The sequence below is a fragment of the Sarcophilus harrisii genome, chromosome 6, assembly GCF_902635505.1.
Source record: "Sarcophilus harrisii chromosome 6, mSarHar1.11, whole genome shotgun sequence".
In the NCBI taxonomy this organism is placed as follows: domain Eukaryota; kingdom Metazoa; phylum Chordata; class Mammalia; order Dasyuromorphia; family Dasyuridae; genus Sarcophilus; species Sarcophilus harrisii.
The window spans coordinates 65,424,338-65,442,109 of NC_045431.1; the positions used below are offsets into that span (position 1 = coordinate 65,424,338).

Sequence of the window (17,772 nt, forward strand, 5' to 3'; positions counted from 1 at the left end):
CCTATCCCCTAGACGGCAAGTTATCCAATATAGGTTAAATATGTGCAATTTGTCTAAACTCATTTTCACATTTATCATGTTGCACAAGAAAAATCAGATCAAAAAGGAAAAAAAAAAATGAGAAGGAAAATGAAAACAGCAAAAAAGGTGAAAATGCTATGTTGTGATCCACACTCATTCCCCACAGTTCTCTGAGTGCTGATGGCTCTCTACATCATAAGCCGATTGGAACTCTGAATCATCTCATTGTTGAAAAGATTCAAATCCATCACAGCTGATCATCTTGATACCCAGATGAAAATGAAAATAGAGCCTGTTCTCAAGAAGCTTACATTCTATAAGGTGGGAGGGGAGAGGATATAGGTACAAAGTTACACAATTAAGCAAGTACAAAATAATTTCAAGAAGGAATAAGAGCTAGCAACTAGGGAGAATCAGAAGGTAGAAAGTGGGTGCTTTGGAAGAAGGGCAGGAGTACACTCCAGACATCTAGAGTGAAAGCAGAGGAGAGGTTTTTTTTTCCACAAAGCCATATCTAAAGCAAATAAAAAGATCATATTTATACTTCAAGGCAGTGTTTTGCATGACTGCACATTGTATAATCTAGAGCAGAGCTTCTTAAACTTTTCCCACTTAAAACCCAATTTTCATGAGACAATCTTACATAACCACAAGTATACAAGTATATAAAATAAGTATACAAATTAAACATGTGCTGATAATAAATCATAATTTCACAACCCTCATATTCAGTTATGAGACTCCATATTGGAGGGGAAGAGTTAACACAGTTTAAGAAGCTGATATCTATATCAAAGGATTTGCCTTCTCTAGGGAGGAGGAGGGGAAATAGAAAAGGTGGGAATTTACAAGTCAAATAAAAAAGAAAGTAAAAAATTATTTTCACATGTAATTGAAAAAATAAAATAAAAAGATTCTTTAAACTGCAAAGCACTTTAATGATTTTTCCTTTTAAAAAAAATTTCCTAAAAGAAAAAAAATTCAATTCTTTTTTGTATTGTCTGAAAGTCATTTTCTCTAGTTGGGGAACTATTAATATTTGTTATCAAAGAATGATTTTGATCAACAAATATACAAAATATTTATAACTATGAAACAGCAAGTTATCATCCATTAAATGACCTTACTTGCTTGTTTAGTTAAATGCTTGTTTAATCTGATCCAATTTAAATCCAATTCTCCAGAGGGGCTCATTCATACCCTGGCAACAGCATATTTAAGGAAACGTGCTCTTTAGTTGAAAGACCCCTCACTAGGAGACAGGTTCTTTAGTTTTGGAGCACAAAGTGGCAATTCTAAGGATTCAGGCCAGGTCACCAGGCCTACACATACCACCATTGTCCACTCTGCCAGCATTTCTTTGATGTCACCTACTGCTTAGGCACCAGGGGTGTATTTCTGCATAAAGAGTAAAAGGCTTGCTTGGGGGCTAAATTTCATTTAAATTAAAGGTTTATCTGACCCATCAATATGTTGTGGCCACTGGCACCTACTTTGCAATCAATGTCCAGGTTATTTTTTATACTCGATTTTTTCAAATGTCTCCGATTTCCCAGTTAATGCAAAAAAAAAAAAATAATAATAATAATCTCTAAATTAACCAGTAACCATAAATAATCCTGTTATGGGATTATCACCCTTGAACTATTTTAAATAATCTTTGACTCTATTTATCTTCTCCATAACTGAGGATAAGTTCCAGAAGTTTATTTTAGGACACTAGAAGTCATGTGTAGTGACCACAGTGGAAAATTTGGAGAGAACCTGGGTTTGAATCTAGACTCTGCTAATTAGCTCCTGCATGATCTTGGGAAAGCCAATGAATTTCTCCCAGCCTCAGTTGCTCTACCTAGAATATGAAAAATTTGAACTAAGTTCTCTTCCAACTTTAAATGTATACTCATAATATTCTAAGATGGTCTTGTCTTTCATCTCTATTCTTTGTGCTTCCATCATTCTAAACTAAGGAATGCCGTTTTTAAACCACCTATTTTTTTTTAACAATGGTCTCAACATATTAGTTATTACAGGAGCTGCACTTTTCTTGATTTTCTTTGGCTTTGTTACATGAAAATTAGTGGATAAGAAAAGAAATACTCCCAGTATGGAAGCACTCTGCCCCAAATTCTGATTTACGGCTACTGGTATTTCCAATATGGTGCTTGACTCACACTGTCACCTTTTCTGGTCTGGTCCATACAGAGGGAAAAGTTATCAATATCTGATTTTAGGCCATTTTAGAGAACTAAGGGGAAAAAAAGGTAACCTCGCTAATGACTTACTGGGCAACCTTCGGGTTCTTTCATTTCCCTCTCTTACTTCCTTTAATTGTGTAATGAGAGATTTGAACAAAGGTGAACTAAGGTCCTTTCCAGCCTTAAAATTCCAGGAGTCTTTTGGATCTTCTCAACAATGTGGGATCTAAGACAGTTCCAACAGACTTGGGATGGAAAATGTCATTTGCATTCAAAGAGAGAACTATGAAGACTGAAGATGGATTGAAGCATACTATATTTATACCTTTTATGTTTGTTTTGTTTTTTCTTTTTCATGATTTTTCCCCTTTTGGTCCAATTTTTCTTACACAACATGACAAATATGGAAATATGTTTAAAAGGATTGCACATATTTAACCTGTACCATATTGTTTGTTGTCTTGGGAGGGGGGAAGTAAGGATAGGGAAGGAGAAAAATTTAGAACAAAAAGTCTTACAAAAATGAATGTTAAAAACTATATGTATTTGGAAAAAATAATATTGAAAGAAAAATTCTAAGTGTATCAATCTAGGTAATTAAGCAGCTCAACTGACTTCATCATCTGCCCCCTCCTTAACCTCCCCATAGCCTCTAACGATGGTATTTAGTTGGTTCTTCATGAACAGTACAATCAACAGTGCCTTTTATCAATCTCCAGCCCTCCAAACCTACTGCTTTCAACAAAGGTCAATAGAATTTATGGTGAAATCTTTCCCATATGTACATGTCATATTCTCATCATCATAGCTAGCATCTCTCTAGAACTTTAAGATTTACAAAACATTTGACATGTGTCACCTCCTTTGATCCTTACAAAAACTTTGGAAGGTAGGTACTATTATTAACATCATTTTACATATGAGGAAACTGAGTCAAATACAGCTGATTAGCTCAGGTTCATACATCTAGTGACTAAGGCAGGTACGACCTCAGGCCTTCCTGACTCCATGTTCAGTATTTAAAAAAAGTTACAGAAAAATATATAAACATGTGTCTGGGTATATGCACACATCTATAGTTCTGTGGGAGATACGTGTTCCTACACACAACACTGTCAAGCTTGAAAATGGAGAGCCTGCATGTGAATCCTGGCTCTGCCACCATGTGACTTTGGACAACTTGTTAATAATCTCTTTGGGCCTCAATTTCTTATCTGTAAAGTAAAAGCATCCGATTAGATGACCTCTAAGATCCTTTCTAGTCCTAAATCTGTGATCTTATTTAATTATACATACACACACAATTAAAACACTCTCTGGCAATAACCCTACTTCTTCAAAGGGTATGTGTTACAAAGCTAGTGGCAAAGGAACAATGCTGTTCTCATTAAGTCTAGGATTCTGGGATACTTTCTCCAGTGGTGTTAAAAAAAAGGAAGGAGGGGGGAATCAGGGTTTTTTTTTTTTTTTTCTTCTGTCCTGTTTGTATTTTTTAAGATGAATAAATAAAAGTTCCAAAAACAAAAACAGCAAAAGTTTCATTTAAAGGGGCCCAGAGCATTAGCACTAATATATGTAAAGCATTTTACAAACTAACTAGACTTAAAGAGTGAAGCAAGAATTAAAGCCTGGCTGACTTTATTTACTAACACCTGCCCAGGTAGGAGATGCCAGACAACAATGACCATGGAACAAGCTACAAAGAACAATCCCTGACTCCTGCTTGGGAAAAGTGCCCCATGAGTTATTCTACGGGTAATTGTTTCTTCCCGATAAAAGCTGATAGAATGAACCTGCTATAACTGTATAGCCTCTTTGTTAATGTAACATGACTGACCTTTGGCAAAATTAATTGATTTTTTAAAGTACACAATTGAAGCAAATACAATTTATTCAGTAACATCATGAGTTCTATGTAAATATTAATTTGGGTAGCAAAATATGGACTATAATAACTAATTAACCCCAACTTGATCTGAATACACTTCCCTATCTAAGGGTGGGGCCGGAATCGGGAACAAAATAAAGAGACTGTCCTTGTAACTTCTACCATTCCAGGAGTTTACTGCAACAGAAAAGACTGATCTGGGGATCCAGGAACTTGCCTTGCTTCAAAGTTTGGTACCAATCATATATCTCCTATATAGATAGATATATAATCATATATCTCTTAGGATATGTACTGCTTAACAGCGAAGCTTCATTGTCTTTCAATCCAGATCCCTACCCCAAACTAAAAATACCTCATCCATTGTGGCCATCTCACCCAGTATGATTAGAGAAGGCTGATTGTAGAGTTGGAATATGACTTTTTAAAGATTGATCTAATCTAAAGGTTCTAACACAGTAGTCTATGACCTTGTTTTATCAATATTCTTTTAACTGTATTTCAGAATAATTTGATTTCTTTCTAAACCTATATATTTAATCTTATTCCATTAAAAATATTCTGAAAGGGGGTCCAAAGTCTTTTACTCTCTTATTCCCCAAAATGTAAATAAAAAACTACTGATCTGTAATGGTCTCTTCATTTTACAGATGGGGAAACTGAGGTACAGAAAGGTTAAAAAAGTTTACCCAAAGTCCCCTTTGTAGTGAGGGACAGAGTTGGCATTTGGATGCCCAAACAAACCCTATATCACACTACCTGGAAATGTCAGCAGTAACATGCCAAATAAATGTTTGTCAAATGTTTATAACAGCTCTTTTTGTAGTGGCAAGGAAGTGGAAATTGAGTGGGTATCCATCATTTGGGTCATGGCCGATATGGTATAGATGAATGTAATGAAATATTATTGTTCTATAAGAAATAAGAAGTAGCTTGATTTCAGAAGAGCCTGGAAAGACCCTGGAAAGAACCAATAGTTCTTTAGAACCAAGAGAACATTTTACACAGTAACAAGATTATATAATGATCAATTGTGACAGACTTGTGATAGAAAGAACCATCCACATCCAGAAAGAGGACTACGGAGACTGAATGTGAATCAAAGCCTAGAATTTTCATCTTTTTGGTGTTGCTTGCTTGTTTTTTTTTTCCTTTCTCATGGTTTTTTCCCTTTTGATTTTATTTTTCTCGTGCAGCATGACAAAGAATTGTACATGTTTAACCCATATCAAATTGTTTGTTATCTTGGGAGAAAGAAAAATTTGGAATACAAGGTAAATGTTGAAAACTACCTTTACATATATTTGGAAAAATAAAATACTATTTCCAAAAATAAATGCTTGCCTTTGAGGGGCTAGGAGTCATCCCTGAAATGATGTTATATTACTATTATAGCAAATGGAATATATGACAATAATCCTTCAAGAACATACCTTTTGATAGAAATACATGAACACCATTAATGTTGTAGTCCGGTGGGGAAAAGTGCTAACTATACAAAATGAGTCATAGGAACAGGATTCAAAACAGCCCCTGAACTGGAAACTACCACTACAACTGGGAACAATTGGGACAATTGGGAAACAGCTAAAAAAATTGTGTCATATAAGGGTAAGGGACTGTTATTGCACCATAAGGAGTGACTAAACAGAAAGAACTCAAGGAAATGCGGGAAGATTTAACAAGAAGGAATTAGCGGGTAAAAAGCAGAACAATGTAAGTACTGACTATGATGATTATTTTTAAAAAATAGAGATCTGTGGATCTGTGATTTCACTCCTGGGTGAAGAAATTCCTTCCATGAATTAATTAGCCTGGCACCTTCTTAGCAACTTCAGGGAGGCTTCTTAGAAAGCTGACCAGAATGCTTACTCAGTTCTCACAATCTGTTTATGTGAGAAAGAGGAATTAGAATCCAGTCTGCCAGGTTTGGGTACTAGTTCTCTATCCACTGTGCCACACTGCTTCTCCAATAAGCACCCAAATCTGTAATATACTTTGAAGGAAAAATTCAAAAGCAAAAGAAGAAAATGTGCTGGAATAGGGAAATCAGCTGAATTTGGAGTCAAAGGACCTGAATTCAAATCTGAGGTGAACCACTTACTATCCATATGACCCTGGGAAATAATGTAAACTCTCTGGGTCTCAATTTCTTAATTTGTAAAATGTCAGTACCATTGAAGAAGAAGAACATTGAAGAATGTTATCCACATACTGACAGAGGTGAGGGATTCATAATGCAGAATAGGACATATATGTATTACAGATGTTTTGTAATTTTCTAATTTCCTAATTTTTTTTCCCAATGTGAGGAGTGGGAAAAGGCCATAAATGCTTATTAGTCCAAAATTTTAAATTTTTAAAATACAATTTCTTTTAACAAGAGTTCTAAATACTTTGCTTGCTTAGAAGGGGATCATTTGTTATTTCCTAATTAAAGTTAATATGCACACTTTTAAAAACTTATGGTTTCATTTTTAAAAAATAAAAAGGAGTAAGTGGCTTCTAAAGTACTGCTTTCTCCCTGATCCTGTGCTGTTTTTCATTTTTATTAGTGACATAGATGAAGACATCCTTATCAGATTTGAAAATGACAAGATTGAGTACAATAGGATTAGGGTTTTAATCTGATATTTCTTGTGTGGCAAGAGAATTGTATATGTTTACACATAATGGATTTAACATATATTTTAACATGTACAATATATATTGGATTACTTGTCATCTAGGGGAAGATGGGGAAGGATAGGAAAATCTAAAACACAAGAAAAATCTGAAACCCTATGCAAGGGTCAATGTTGAAAAATTATCCATGCATATGTTTTGAAAATGAAAAGCTTAAAAAAAAAAAGCTTTAAAAGTGAAAAAAACCAATTCTAATAAACTGTGCCAAATAAAATAAAATGAAGTATAATTGGCATAAAGTTTTAAATTTGGGTTTAAAACCATCTTCACAAATACAAGGTGGAGAATACAACTAAACAGCAGTTTGAAAAAGATGTGGAGAACTGGGTCTCAGTAGAGTACAGGCTCAATGAGTCTACAGGACAACAGTAGCCAAAAAAAAAAAAAAAAAAAAAAAAAGCTAAGCAGTTCTTGACTGCATTGGGAAGAGACTTGTAGCATCAGCAGTTCTGCTTTACTCAATCTTGCTTAGTCCAAATCAGGGGAAGTTCTGGGTATAGCATTTTAGGAATGATATTAGATGTTAAAATTCAGAATGGGAAATCATATTGTTCAAGAGCCTTAAGATCATGCCATAGGACATTAATGCACTGTTGATCAGAGTTGTAAATTGATCTAACCATTCTGGAGAGCAATTTAGAACTATGCCCAAAGGGCTGATCCAGCAATAACACTACTATGTCTGTAGCCCAAAGAAATCATTTAAAAGGGAAAAGGACCCATCTGTATAAAACTAAGTAGAGAAACTCTTTTTATGGTGGCAAAGAATTAGAAACTGAGTGGATGCCCATCAATTGAGGAATGGTTGAACAAGAAGTGATATATGTAATATAACATAACATTATGCTATAAGAAATGATAAGCAGGCAAATTTCAGAAAAAAAAGCTAGAAAACCTTACATGAACTGATGCTGAATGAAGTGAGCAGAACCAGATAATAATAATAACCAATAATAGCAACATTGTGAGATGATCAACTATGATAAACTTAGCTTTTCCTTTTGGTAATCCAAGACAATTCCAACAGACTTCAGATGAAAAATGCCATATGCACCTAGAGAAAGAACTATGAAAACAAAGGATTCTATTTTCACTTTTTTTTTAATTTGGTTTTTTTTTTCTTTCTTTCTCATGCTTTTTCCCTTTTGTTCTGATTCTTCTTTCATAATATGACCAATATGCAAATGTCTAACATGATCATTCATGTACAGCCTGTATCAGATTGCTTGCTGTCTTGGGGGTGGAGGAAAGAAGGGAAAGGGGGAGAAAAATCTGGAAATCAAAGTCTTGCAAAGATGGATATTGAAAACTATCTTTATATCTAATTGGAAAAAAATACTATTAACTGAAAAAAAGTTAAGAAGATCATGCTATAGGAAGGACTTGGGAAAAAATTGGATGAAATATGAAAACAGCCTTAAAATATTTGAAGGTCTGTCATGTAGAAGATAACTTAAGACTAGCTGTACTTGACTTAAGAAAGCAGAAATTAAAGTTAAATTAATAAGCATTTAATAAGCACATACTAAGTGCCAGACACTGTTGTGTCAAATACTAAGAATACAAAGAAAGGCAAAAACAGACCCCAGACCTCAAGGAATTCACAATCTAAAGTGGGAAGCAACATGCAAACAATTCTATATAAACAAGTTAAGTGCAGGATAAATTGAAGGTAAGCTCAGAGGGAAGGTTCTAAATTTCTTTTTTTTTTTTTTCTTTTTTTTTTTTTTTGGAAGGCTCTAAATTTCAAGGAGATTAAAAAAAAAAAAAACTTCTTGCAGATGCTTGTGATTTTAGCTGAAACATGGAGGAAGTCAGCACAGAAATAAGAAAGGATGAAATGCTAAGGACACATGGGGACAGCCAGTGAAGAGGCACAATTTTGAGATGCAATGTCTTGCTCCTGAAACAACAGAAAGCTTGTGTTATTGGATCGGAGACCAAGAGGAGTAAAACGTAAGATGTCTGGAAAGGTAGGAAAGTTCCAGGTGCTGAAGGGCCAACTGGGATTTTCTATTTGATCCTGGAGGGCACAGAAAGCCCACCAGAGTTAGGTGACAAGGTCAGGCTTATGCTTTAGGAAGATTAGTTTGACATTGCTTGGAGGATGGGCTGAAGTGAGAAAAGGCTAGAGAATGAAAAACCAATAAGCAGGCTACTACATCAATAGGAGGGCCTGGACCAGAGTTTTGCCAGTGCCAGAGGAGAGAGGGGACATTCAGGAGAGATGTTGGGAGGAAAAAACATATTTGATTATTGATTGGATGGGGGAGATGGAAGGGGAAGAGAAAGAAAGCAACGCAGCCCTCAAAATTTCCAAAGGGTATAAAAATTCCTAGTTAACTCCCTTTTCTAGAGAATAATTCCAAAAGAGAATAAAGTGTAAATAAAATTTAGACTTGATAAAGAAAAAGCTTCCCAACAACTGGAGACTCCAGAATAGAATGCACTGTCTGTGGAGACAATGAGTTTCCATTGTTGAATATCTTCAGGTGGAAGCTGGGTGACTACTTGCTGGCTATTTGAGAGTAGAGATTCCTTTTTTGTTAATGCAAAACTAGCCGGTCAGTTAAATTCCTCCTAGCTTTGAGTTATAAGATTCTGTGACTTTCAGGAGAAAAGGTAAACGGATAAATGGATAATATAGGAGATGTAGCACATTAAATCTACAGTCAGGAAAACTTTAATTCAAACATGGCCAAAGACTCTTACTAGCTGTGTGATTCTGAGGAAATCGGTTAACCTTTTTGCCTCAGTTTCCTCATCTGTAACACAGGATAATTAACAGCATGTCCCTTTCAGGGTTATCATGGGGATCAAATAAGATAATATTTGTAAAGCCCTTAACACAGTGCCTGCAACAGAGGAGCACTATATAAATGTCAGACATCATTATTATTAATCTCACTGTGAGTCTAATCACAAAGATAACTCTATCAGAGCTTGACCATGTCACCATGTAATAACAGTAAAGTGATGAGAGAACTAGACTTGATTCACTGGCTTCGAATCCTGGCTTTGGCATTTATGAATGTAAACTTGTCCAAATCACTTAATTTCTCCCGATCTCAGTTTCTTCACCTGCAAAATAAAAAGGTCTGAACTAGTTATCTTTAAGATCTGTTCCTTAAAAATGCCTTCCAACCCTAAATCTGAAATTTGGGATCCTTGTAGATTCCTAATGCTAAGTTTTAGTGGAAGTAGTGGATTTGTACATAATTAGAGGACCTGAGCATTCTATCTCCACTCTATTACTTAATTCCCCCACTTCTGTGACCTTCATTTCTCTGGGCTTCAGTTTCTCTATCTATTAAAAGGCAGGCCCTGGATTGGATGATCTCTAAAGAACTTTTATTAGCTCTAAAACCAAGATCCTCATTATATATTTCAATAACAATACTATATGATGATCAATTCTGATGGATGTAGCCCTCTTCAACAATAAGATGAACCAAATCCGTTTCAATAGAGCAGTAATGAACTGAATCAGCTATGCCCAGGAAAAGAACTCTGGGAGATGACTATGAACCACTACGTAAAATTCCCAATCCCTCTATTTTTGCCCACCTGCATTTTTTATTTCCTTCACAGGTTAATTGTACATTATTTCAAAGTCCAATTCTTTTTATACAGCAAAATAACTGTATGGACATATATACATATATTGTATTTAACTTATACTTTAACATATTTTACATGTATTGGTAAACCTGTCATCTGGGGGAGGGGGGGGAGGGGAAAAGAGGGGAAAAATTGGAACAAAAGATTTTGCAATTGTTAATGCTGAAAAATTACCCATGTATATATCTTGTAAATAAAAAGCTATAATATAAAAAAAAGCATAATTTGATAATGAAAAAATAAAATAAAACCAGGATCCTTTTGGATAAGCAGTCAGGGAGTCCAATATCCTGCATATTTCTCTATTTGATCTTTAAAATAAAATAACCCCTCCAGAATGCTAAGCCTCTCCCAAGTCCCAAGTCGCCCTTCACCCAGATGTTTTACTTTCTAACCATATCCCCTACCGGAGATTTTTATTAATGATCACACATGCTTTGTGCTTATGTCTCATCCAGCTTCTCCATTTCTCCTTCTAACAGGTCAGCTTGATCTTAACTCAGAACACTGCATCCATCTGGTTCTTATCTTTACTTCCCATCTACCCATTCCAAAACTTGGCTTCCTTCAGTATTTCATCTTCACTGGCCCAAACCACAGCCAAGGTCCATTTTTAAAAAGCAGCTACTGAGTCACAGTCTGGATGTAGAAAAATTGGGGGAGGAGGGAGAAGAGAGAACCCAAAGTAATTACATCTGATACAATACATGCAACAAGCAAATAAGAACATTTACAATAAAGCATTAGGAATTCAATGAGTGTGGAGAATCCAATGCTGTGAAACGAAGTACATGAAATTTAGTGTCCAAGAAGATCCTGGCTACAAACTTGACTTCTGCCACTTAATTTGTTCTAAATTCTAGACAAGTCACTTCACTTCCCTAATCTTCAGTTTCCTCATCTGTAAAATGGGAACAGTACTCTATGAACAATCATTAATTAGGTGGTTGCTATCCTAGGTGCTACAGTAGATAGAAAGCCAGACCTGGAATCAAGGAGATTAGATGTGACACATAAGAGTAGATGAAAGGTAACCTTTGAGGAGGTTTCCCCTCATTCCAGCTTCCCTTACTCCAGCTGGAAGATGTGGGCAAGGACTTCTGTAGATGGTGGAATTCTAGCCAATTCTCAAAAAGTTATTGATTCTAAAAGGCAGACATGAGGAGGGATGTTGCAGGCATGGAAGATAACTAGTACAAATTCAGGGAGATGGGAGATGCATGCTACTGTATGAGGGACACCAAGTATTTGGACCATGAGGTACATAAAGAGAAAAAAATGAGAAGGAAAAATAGAAGGATAAGAAGTAGCAAAACAGGGGTATCCTAGAGATCATAAGGAATCACCGAGTAGGTGAATGATATGATCAGATTCTTTGCTTAGGAGGAAAAAAATTACTTGCCATCTGTGTGAACAATGAATTAGAGTGGGGAAAGATTACAAATAGGGAGACAATTAGGAGGCTATTCAAATAGCACAGATAAAAAGTGAAAAAAACTTCTAATTGTAACTGTGTGAATGGAAGGAAGAGATGTGCATGTGAGAAATGCATAGAAATAAATTATAAGGTTTGGTAATTGACTGAATATATGAGGTGAGGAATAAATGATGGCACTGAAACTATAAACCTGAGAATGCCTTCGACAGTAATCGTGAATTTTGGAAAAGAAATGGATTTTTGGGGAAGATAATAAGGTCTATTTTGGACACAGTTTGAGATGCTTATGGCACATAGAGTTTTAAATGTCTGATAGGACAATGGGGAGTGTGAGACTAGAGCATAGGAGAGGGGTTAAGGCTCTGGGAACTGTCTGCAGAGAACTGATAATCAGGCTCGCAGAAGCTTGCAATGATCAAGCAAGAAGGTATAGAAAGAAATGAGAAGAAAGGCCATGAGAGTGTGTGATATGGATGAAGATCTAACAGAAGAGACTGAATAGGACTGATCAAATATGTAGGTGAACTAAAAGACAACAATGTCATGAAAACCCAGAAAGGAGAGAGTATGCAGGAGAAAAATTGTGTCATATACTTCAGAGGTCAAGAAGTATAAGTGCCTATGTCAAGAGGAGGGGCTTACTTCACCTGGGTTTTCCAGGCTCCAGGACAGCTTTTTACCCATTAAGTCAATGCTGGTGCTTCTCTTTTTAAAAAGCTTACAATAAAAATTCACAGTCTTATATAGAATCTTTTCTGTTCTATGTTCAGATGTTTATGTTAAGTTCATAATATTAAAAAAACGTTAAGTTAACATTCAAAGATCTAGAGGCAAAGAATAGATTTTGAGACTTAAATCCAAATATAGTTGTATGGCTATGGGATGTCATGCCTCAGGCTGTTCCACATCTGTGAAGAGGGGCTAATAAATGTGTGATTCACCTCACACTGCACAGCAGAGAAAAGAGAGTATTCTTTTATACAGTCAAATGCCAATAATCTGCCCTACTATGGGAATGCAATAGTGGGGACACTAAAATTTGAATTCCCCTTAACATTTGGGTATTTCAATGTTTCCCTACTTCTCTTGTACTTAATCTGATTCCAACTTTTATTAAAAATACCAACTATGTGCAAAGCACTGTCAAACCTGCAAGAGGCTGGACTCTGTTGGCAAACCAGGGGCATCTCTATATCACAATGAAGCAAAGGAAAGTGGAAAAAGCCTGAACTAGAGTGGGAACAAAAAGATGTCCACTTAATAGGGACTAGCCTGGCTAATGAAAGAGAGTCTCAATATCAGTAGACTGACCAGTATGTAGTGAATTCTTTGGCCATGGCAATCTACAAAGCAAGGCAATATGTAACCAAGTGCCAGGCACTATGAAGGGGAAATAAGATGAGGATAAATGGAAGAAAAAAAAAGAATGGAAGTTCATAGGCTGAAAGAATATAAATTTAGATCTGGAAAGGAATTCACAAGAGGCCACTGAATCCATGTCAGGAAACTGAGGCACACTGAAGTTAACTGATTTGCTTGCTTAGGTCTTCAACTGACTTGCCTAAGACTCCAAGGCCAGTGCCCTACTCACAATATCACACTGTCTATAAATGGGCTACAAGAAACTGGAGCATGGCGATCATTAGAAAATTCTACTACTGTTCCATGGGTTAAATGCTAGTGTGAGAAATATCACTAGCCTTTCCTGCCCTTGAGAGAGGCTGATAGCCCATGGGCTCTCAGATCCAAAGGAGTGTTAGATTGATTGAACAAACAACCAAAACATGGTACCTAATGATCTGAGTCCTAAAGGGTGATCATAAACTTACTTTTGTTCACTGAAAGCTACGCCTAAGTAACATACATAAGAGACATTGTGCACTGTCCAGAGTACAATAAAAGCCAATAGTTTTTGTTTGGAGAAGACAGGTGAGCCTTGTACTCTTCACCTAATTTTTTCTTCTTGCTCAACTTCATTCCTATACCAAAAATCCATGTGGGTTTGTTTGACAAAGTCCCTGAAATGGAATTGTGAGACACAAGATGCTAATGACGGATTAAACAGAAGTTACAAAAAATTTCCAACCCTAAAGCTGGTAAATCAGATAACTAGATAGCCTGGGATGATAGACTTGGAATTAATTAAAACAAAAGACTTATTCTTAGCTTAAATTATTCCAGCCGACTTTTATCCACAGCCATAATCTCAGGGAAGTAGTTTATCCCCTCAACTATCTATGAGCAGCAAGAGACTCCCCTCAAATTCTCTTCTCCAGGATCAGCTGGTAAGTTTTCTATTCCCTCTATCTTAGCAAAACAGGGCTAAGAACCTAGCAGATCTACTCTTGAGGAGTTAAAACCCAGAAGGGATAATAATCGTGAGACCCACATGGAACAAGCAGTATGATGATAATATCACACTACAGGTAGCCTTGCATCATCAGATATGTGCATAAACATCCATAGACATGCATGGATCCTAATCAAATCCCCCACATCCCAAATGTGTCTTCAGTGTGTTCTAGTCATATACATGTTCTCTCCTCCGTGAGTGGTATGGTAATCTGTGGGGGAGCATGTCTCATGTGTACATCAAGGGATCTTTTCTTATCCCTGTGTATGATAGGCAATTTCATTAAATGCCTTTCTAAAAAAACTAAATTATTCTCTAGACAGTAGGCAAAAATGAATACTTTAGAAGGAATATCTTGAAACTGGTACAGCTTTTCTGGGGCATCAAGTGTGAATGAAAATGCCCTAAAATGTTACATTTACGACCATGGACAATTAAAAATAAAACATGGAAAAATATGACAGAATCCTTCAATTTGAAGCTTCGTGTGAGAGAAAATTAAGAGAATAGGAGGGATGGAAAAAGTCAACTCAGGCAAAAGAGACAGATTAGGACTGTTTTGCTCCTGGAACTGGGGCAACAAAATTATTATGGAGTAAGAAGGTACAAAGGGACTTTATTAGTAGAAAATGTATTTGATTGTGATGAAGTTTTAAAAAGAGAATTTGAAGTTACTAAGCACAAGCTGTTATATTGACACAAGATTGTAAAGTTCATTTGAGAGCATAGTTCAAATCTTGGATCTAGGTGAGGCTAGATAAATCATTTCACTTTTCATATTTAAATTTCCTTATAGATAAAATTAAAGGCCAGGATTTAGCGCTCTCCTAATCCTAAATCTGTGATTTTAGATCCAATTTAGCATCATAACACCTTTAAAAAAAAACTTTTGGATTACTTTAAGAATCGCACAATTTTATGTTTTACATTATTCCACCTGTATAAACTATATCAGATTGCTCACTCTCTCAGGGAGAAAAAGGATTAGAATTTGACTTGTTTTTCAAATGTTAAAAAATTGTTTCAACATGTAATTGGGGGGGGAAATACTTTAAAAATTGCATTATTTTGAATATCAAACAAATGTTTAGATATGAACATATTTTGAACTAGCTAGAGCAATAGAAGGATCTAGCTAGTGACAAAATACAATAGAAGTGGTTCCTCATTAAGTGAATCAACAATAGCCAAGGAAAATAAAATATTTTTTTATTAAGCCTGGCTTTTTTTTTTTCTGATGTCTTAGGTTTCACTCATGTGTAAAAGATATAAGCAATATCTTTTAAAGACATTATAGAATTTAGAGATGAAGGGGATTTTAGAGATGTTCGCCTAGTCTAAACCCCTCATTTTAGAAATCTGAAGTTCAGACATAAAATGACTCTCCAAAGTCACACAATTATCTAAAGAATTCAAAGGAGATTGACCTCAATGTTTGGGAGAAGGTCCCAGAACAAAGAGTTCCTTATTTATTACCAGAGCAAGTTCCCTATTCTCTAGAATCTTATATCACTAATTCTGTAATTTTACTAAACTCACAAATCATAGGCATACTTCAAATAAACTACAGCTGGTTCCGCAAAGTCAAAAGCCATTTTCCAAACATTTCACCAAGGATCTCTGATGAAACTGTAGATCCAGAATCAGCCTTCAAGTCACTCACTGTCAGCCCAACTCAGATCCATTCATTTTACTGGGGAAAAAGACCTTTACCTTTCTGCTTTAAAAAAAAGTACTGAAAGATTTACATTCATTTATATGTTCACTCAATCTGGTGGACAGGAGTGGGGGAGGAGAGAAAGCAGAATGACTGACTGAAGCTCCTGGAGGAGAGACATTGAAGTACCGAGTCAAAAATTTAGAATTCTTTGGGTCTTTTTGAACTGTAGGTAATAGGAAATTCAGAGGATATCCAGCCTAACTAACCCTCTCATTTGTTCAGATAAGTAAACTCGGGCCCAAGGAGGTTAAATGACTGGAGGCATTTTTGCATTATACCATCCTTCAAAAATTAAAGACAGAGAAAAACAAAACCAAGAGGGCAAAGGGAATAAAACTGATATTTCACTTTCCAGCTGGCTGCATAGATAGGGAGGGGGAAAAAAATCTGTCTTTCCAATGGCATCCAGAGGTTCCCTCCTACCCCTGGGAGCTATAGTTACAGAAGTTAGAACTTCTTTAAAATATTAATTGTTTGCCACAAAAAGCGATTTTCTGCGAAAATCTGAGGCACTATTCCTCAAACCTCAACCGACCGTGGGGAATGCCTGCAGCTGGCATGGGCCAGATTTCAGGGAGCATGAGAAAAGGGGTATGAGGTGTGGAGGAGAGACACAGCTGGAGAACGGAGTATGGGGCGCTCAGTAAGAGAAGGGAAAATGGGATAGTGGGAAGCAGGGGCGCTCAGAAAGAGATGGGGCAAGGTGGCAGTGGGAAGCAGAGGAGCTCAAGGGGCAAGGGGGCAGTGGGCAGCGGCGCTCAGTAAGAGGAGGGGCAAAGGGGTAGTGGGAAGCAGAGGAGCTCAAGGGGCAAGGGGACAGTGGGCAGCGGCGCTCAGTAAGAGGAGGGGCAAGGTGAGGCAACGGACGCTCCAGGCGGCTACACATTCTGGATTCCGGAGCGAGCGCGTGAGACAGTCCTAAAGAAAAGCTCGATCACCATGTTCGCGCACAGAATCTTTTGGAGGGACCAGGAGGAAAAGATGGAAGTAAATTGAAAAAAAAAAAAAAAAAACATTCCCAGGGTACTGTGAAAGAAACAAAGGTGTTAAAGGATGCTTGAGGCCAAGTCGAAAAAGGTGGGGGGGGAGGGGCAAAGGGGAAGGAATAGAGAGGTGGGAAACGCAGACACCCGCAGAGATCTTCATCCTTACCGCTCCAACGGCTCCATTCTGCGCTGAGCCAGGAAAGGGACAGGAAGGCGCCCAGAGTCAACAACGCGAAAAGACTCACTTGCTTGAACCTCATTTCATAGCCCCGGCCCCCCGGGACCCTTCGGGGTCTCCTCTGGGGCCGGCCCTAGGCTGGAGGAGGGAGTAGTGGCTGCAGCGGCTCTCCCTCGAGGCTCCTGCACTCCCGGTACAGCCGTAGCCCCGGCTGCGCGGCCCGGACTCCGCTACCCTCCTCGGGACACCTGCAGCAATAGGCGCACAGGGAAGTGGACCGAGTGCTGACTCCGCCGCCCGTTCCTCCGGGAGCTTTGGGGACAGAGGTTGGGGCAACAGCCGGAACCAGGCAGAGTGCGCGGGGCGTGGGCTCTGGGGGAGCGCGCCACGCCTCCCGGGCCGCTGGTCCCACGTGCAAAAAGCCGGCTGGCCTGAGATAGGAACAGCCGGGCGAGCGAGCGGTTCCGGCTTCCTTGCTCAGCTCGTTCTCTCCAATCTTCCTGTCCCAGCTGCCCCCCTGCTCTCCTATCATCTTAATCCCTTCTGGCTGTGTCTTTTTTTCAGTCCCATCGATCTTCGGGACCCCATTTGGAGTTTCCTTGGCTTGGATGGTTTACCATTTCCTTCTCCATTTTACCTATGAGGAATTTAAGCAAAAAGAGTTAAGTGACTTAACCAGGATCACAC

At 37.5% G+C, this 17,772-nt stretch overlaps 1 protein-coding gene across 2 annotated transcripts in view; it reads right to left on the reverse strand.

The window, feature by feature from the left end:
- The window catches only part of MGAT4D (MGAT4 family member D), a 109,333-nt gene extending 91,904 nt beyond the window's left edge, over window positions 1-17,429 (reverse strand). Inside the window, exon 1 of one of the 2 annotated variants that reach the window (XR_004230003.1) lies at window positions 17,074-17,429. Coding sequence is in view for 1 of the 2 variants with exons in the window: in XM_003774356.3 (XP_003774404.2) it covers window positions 17,074-17,167 (94 nt within the window). In the remaining variant the exon portion in view is untranslated. The remainder of the gene's footprint in view (window positions 1-17,073) is intronic. The other variant, XM_003774356.3, reaches the window with a different exon arrangement.
- Window positions 17,430-17,772: the final 343 nt, after the last annotated feature.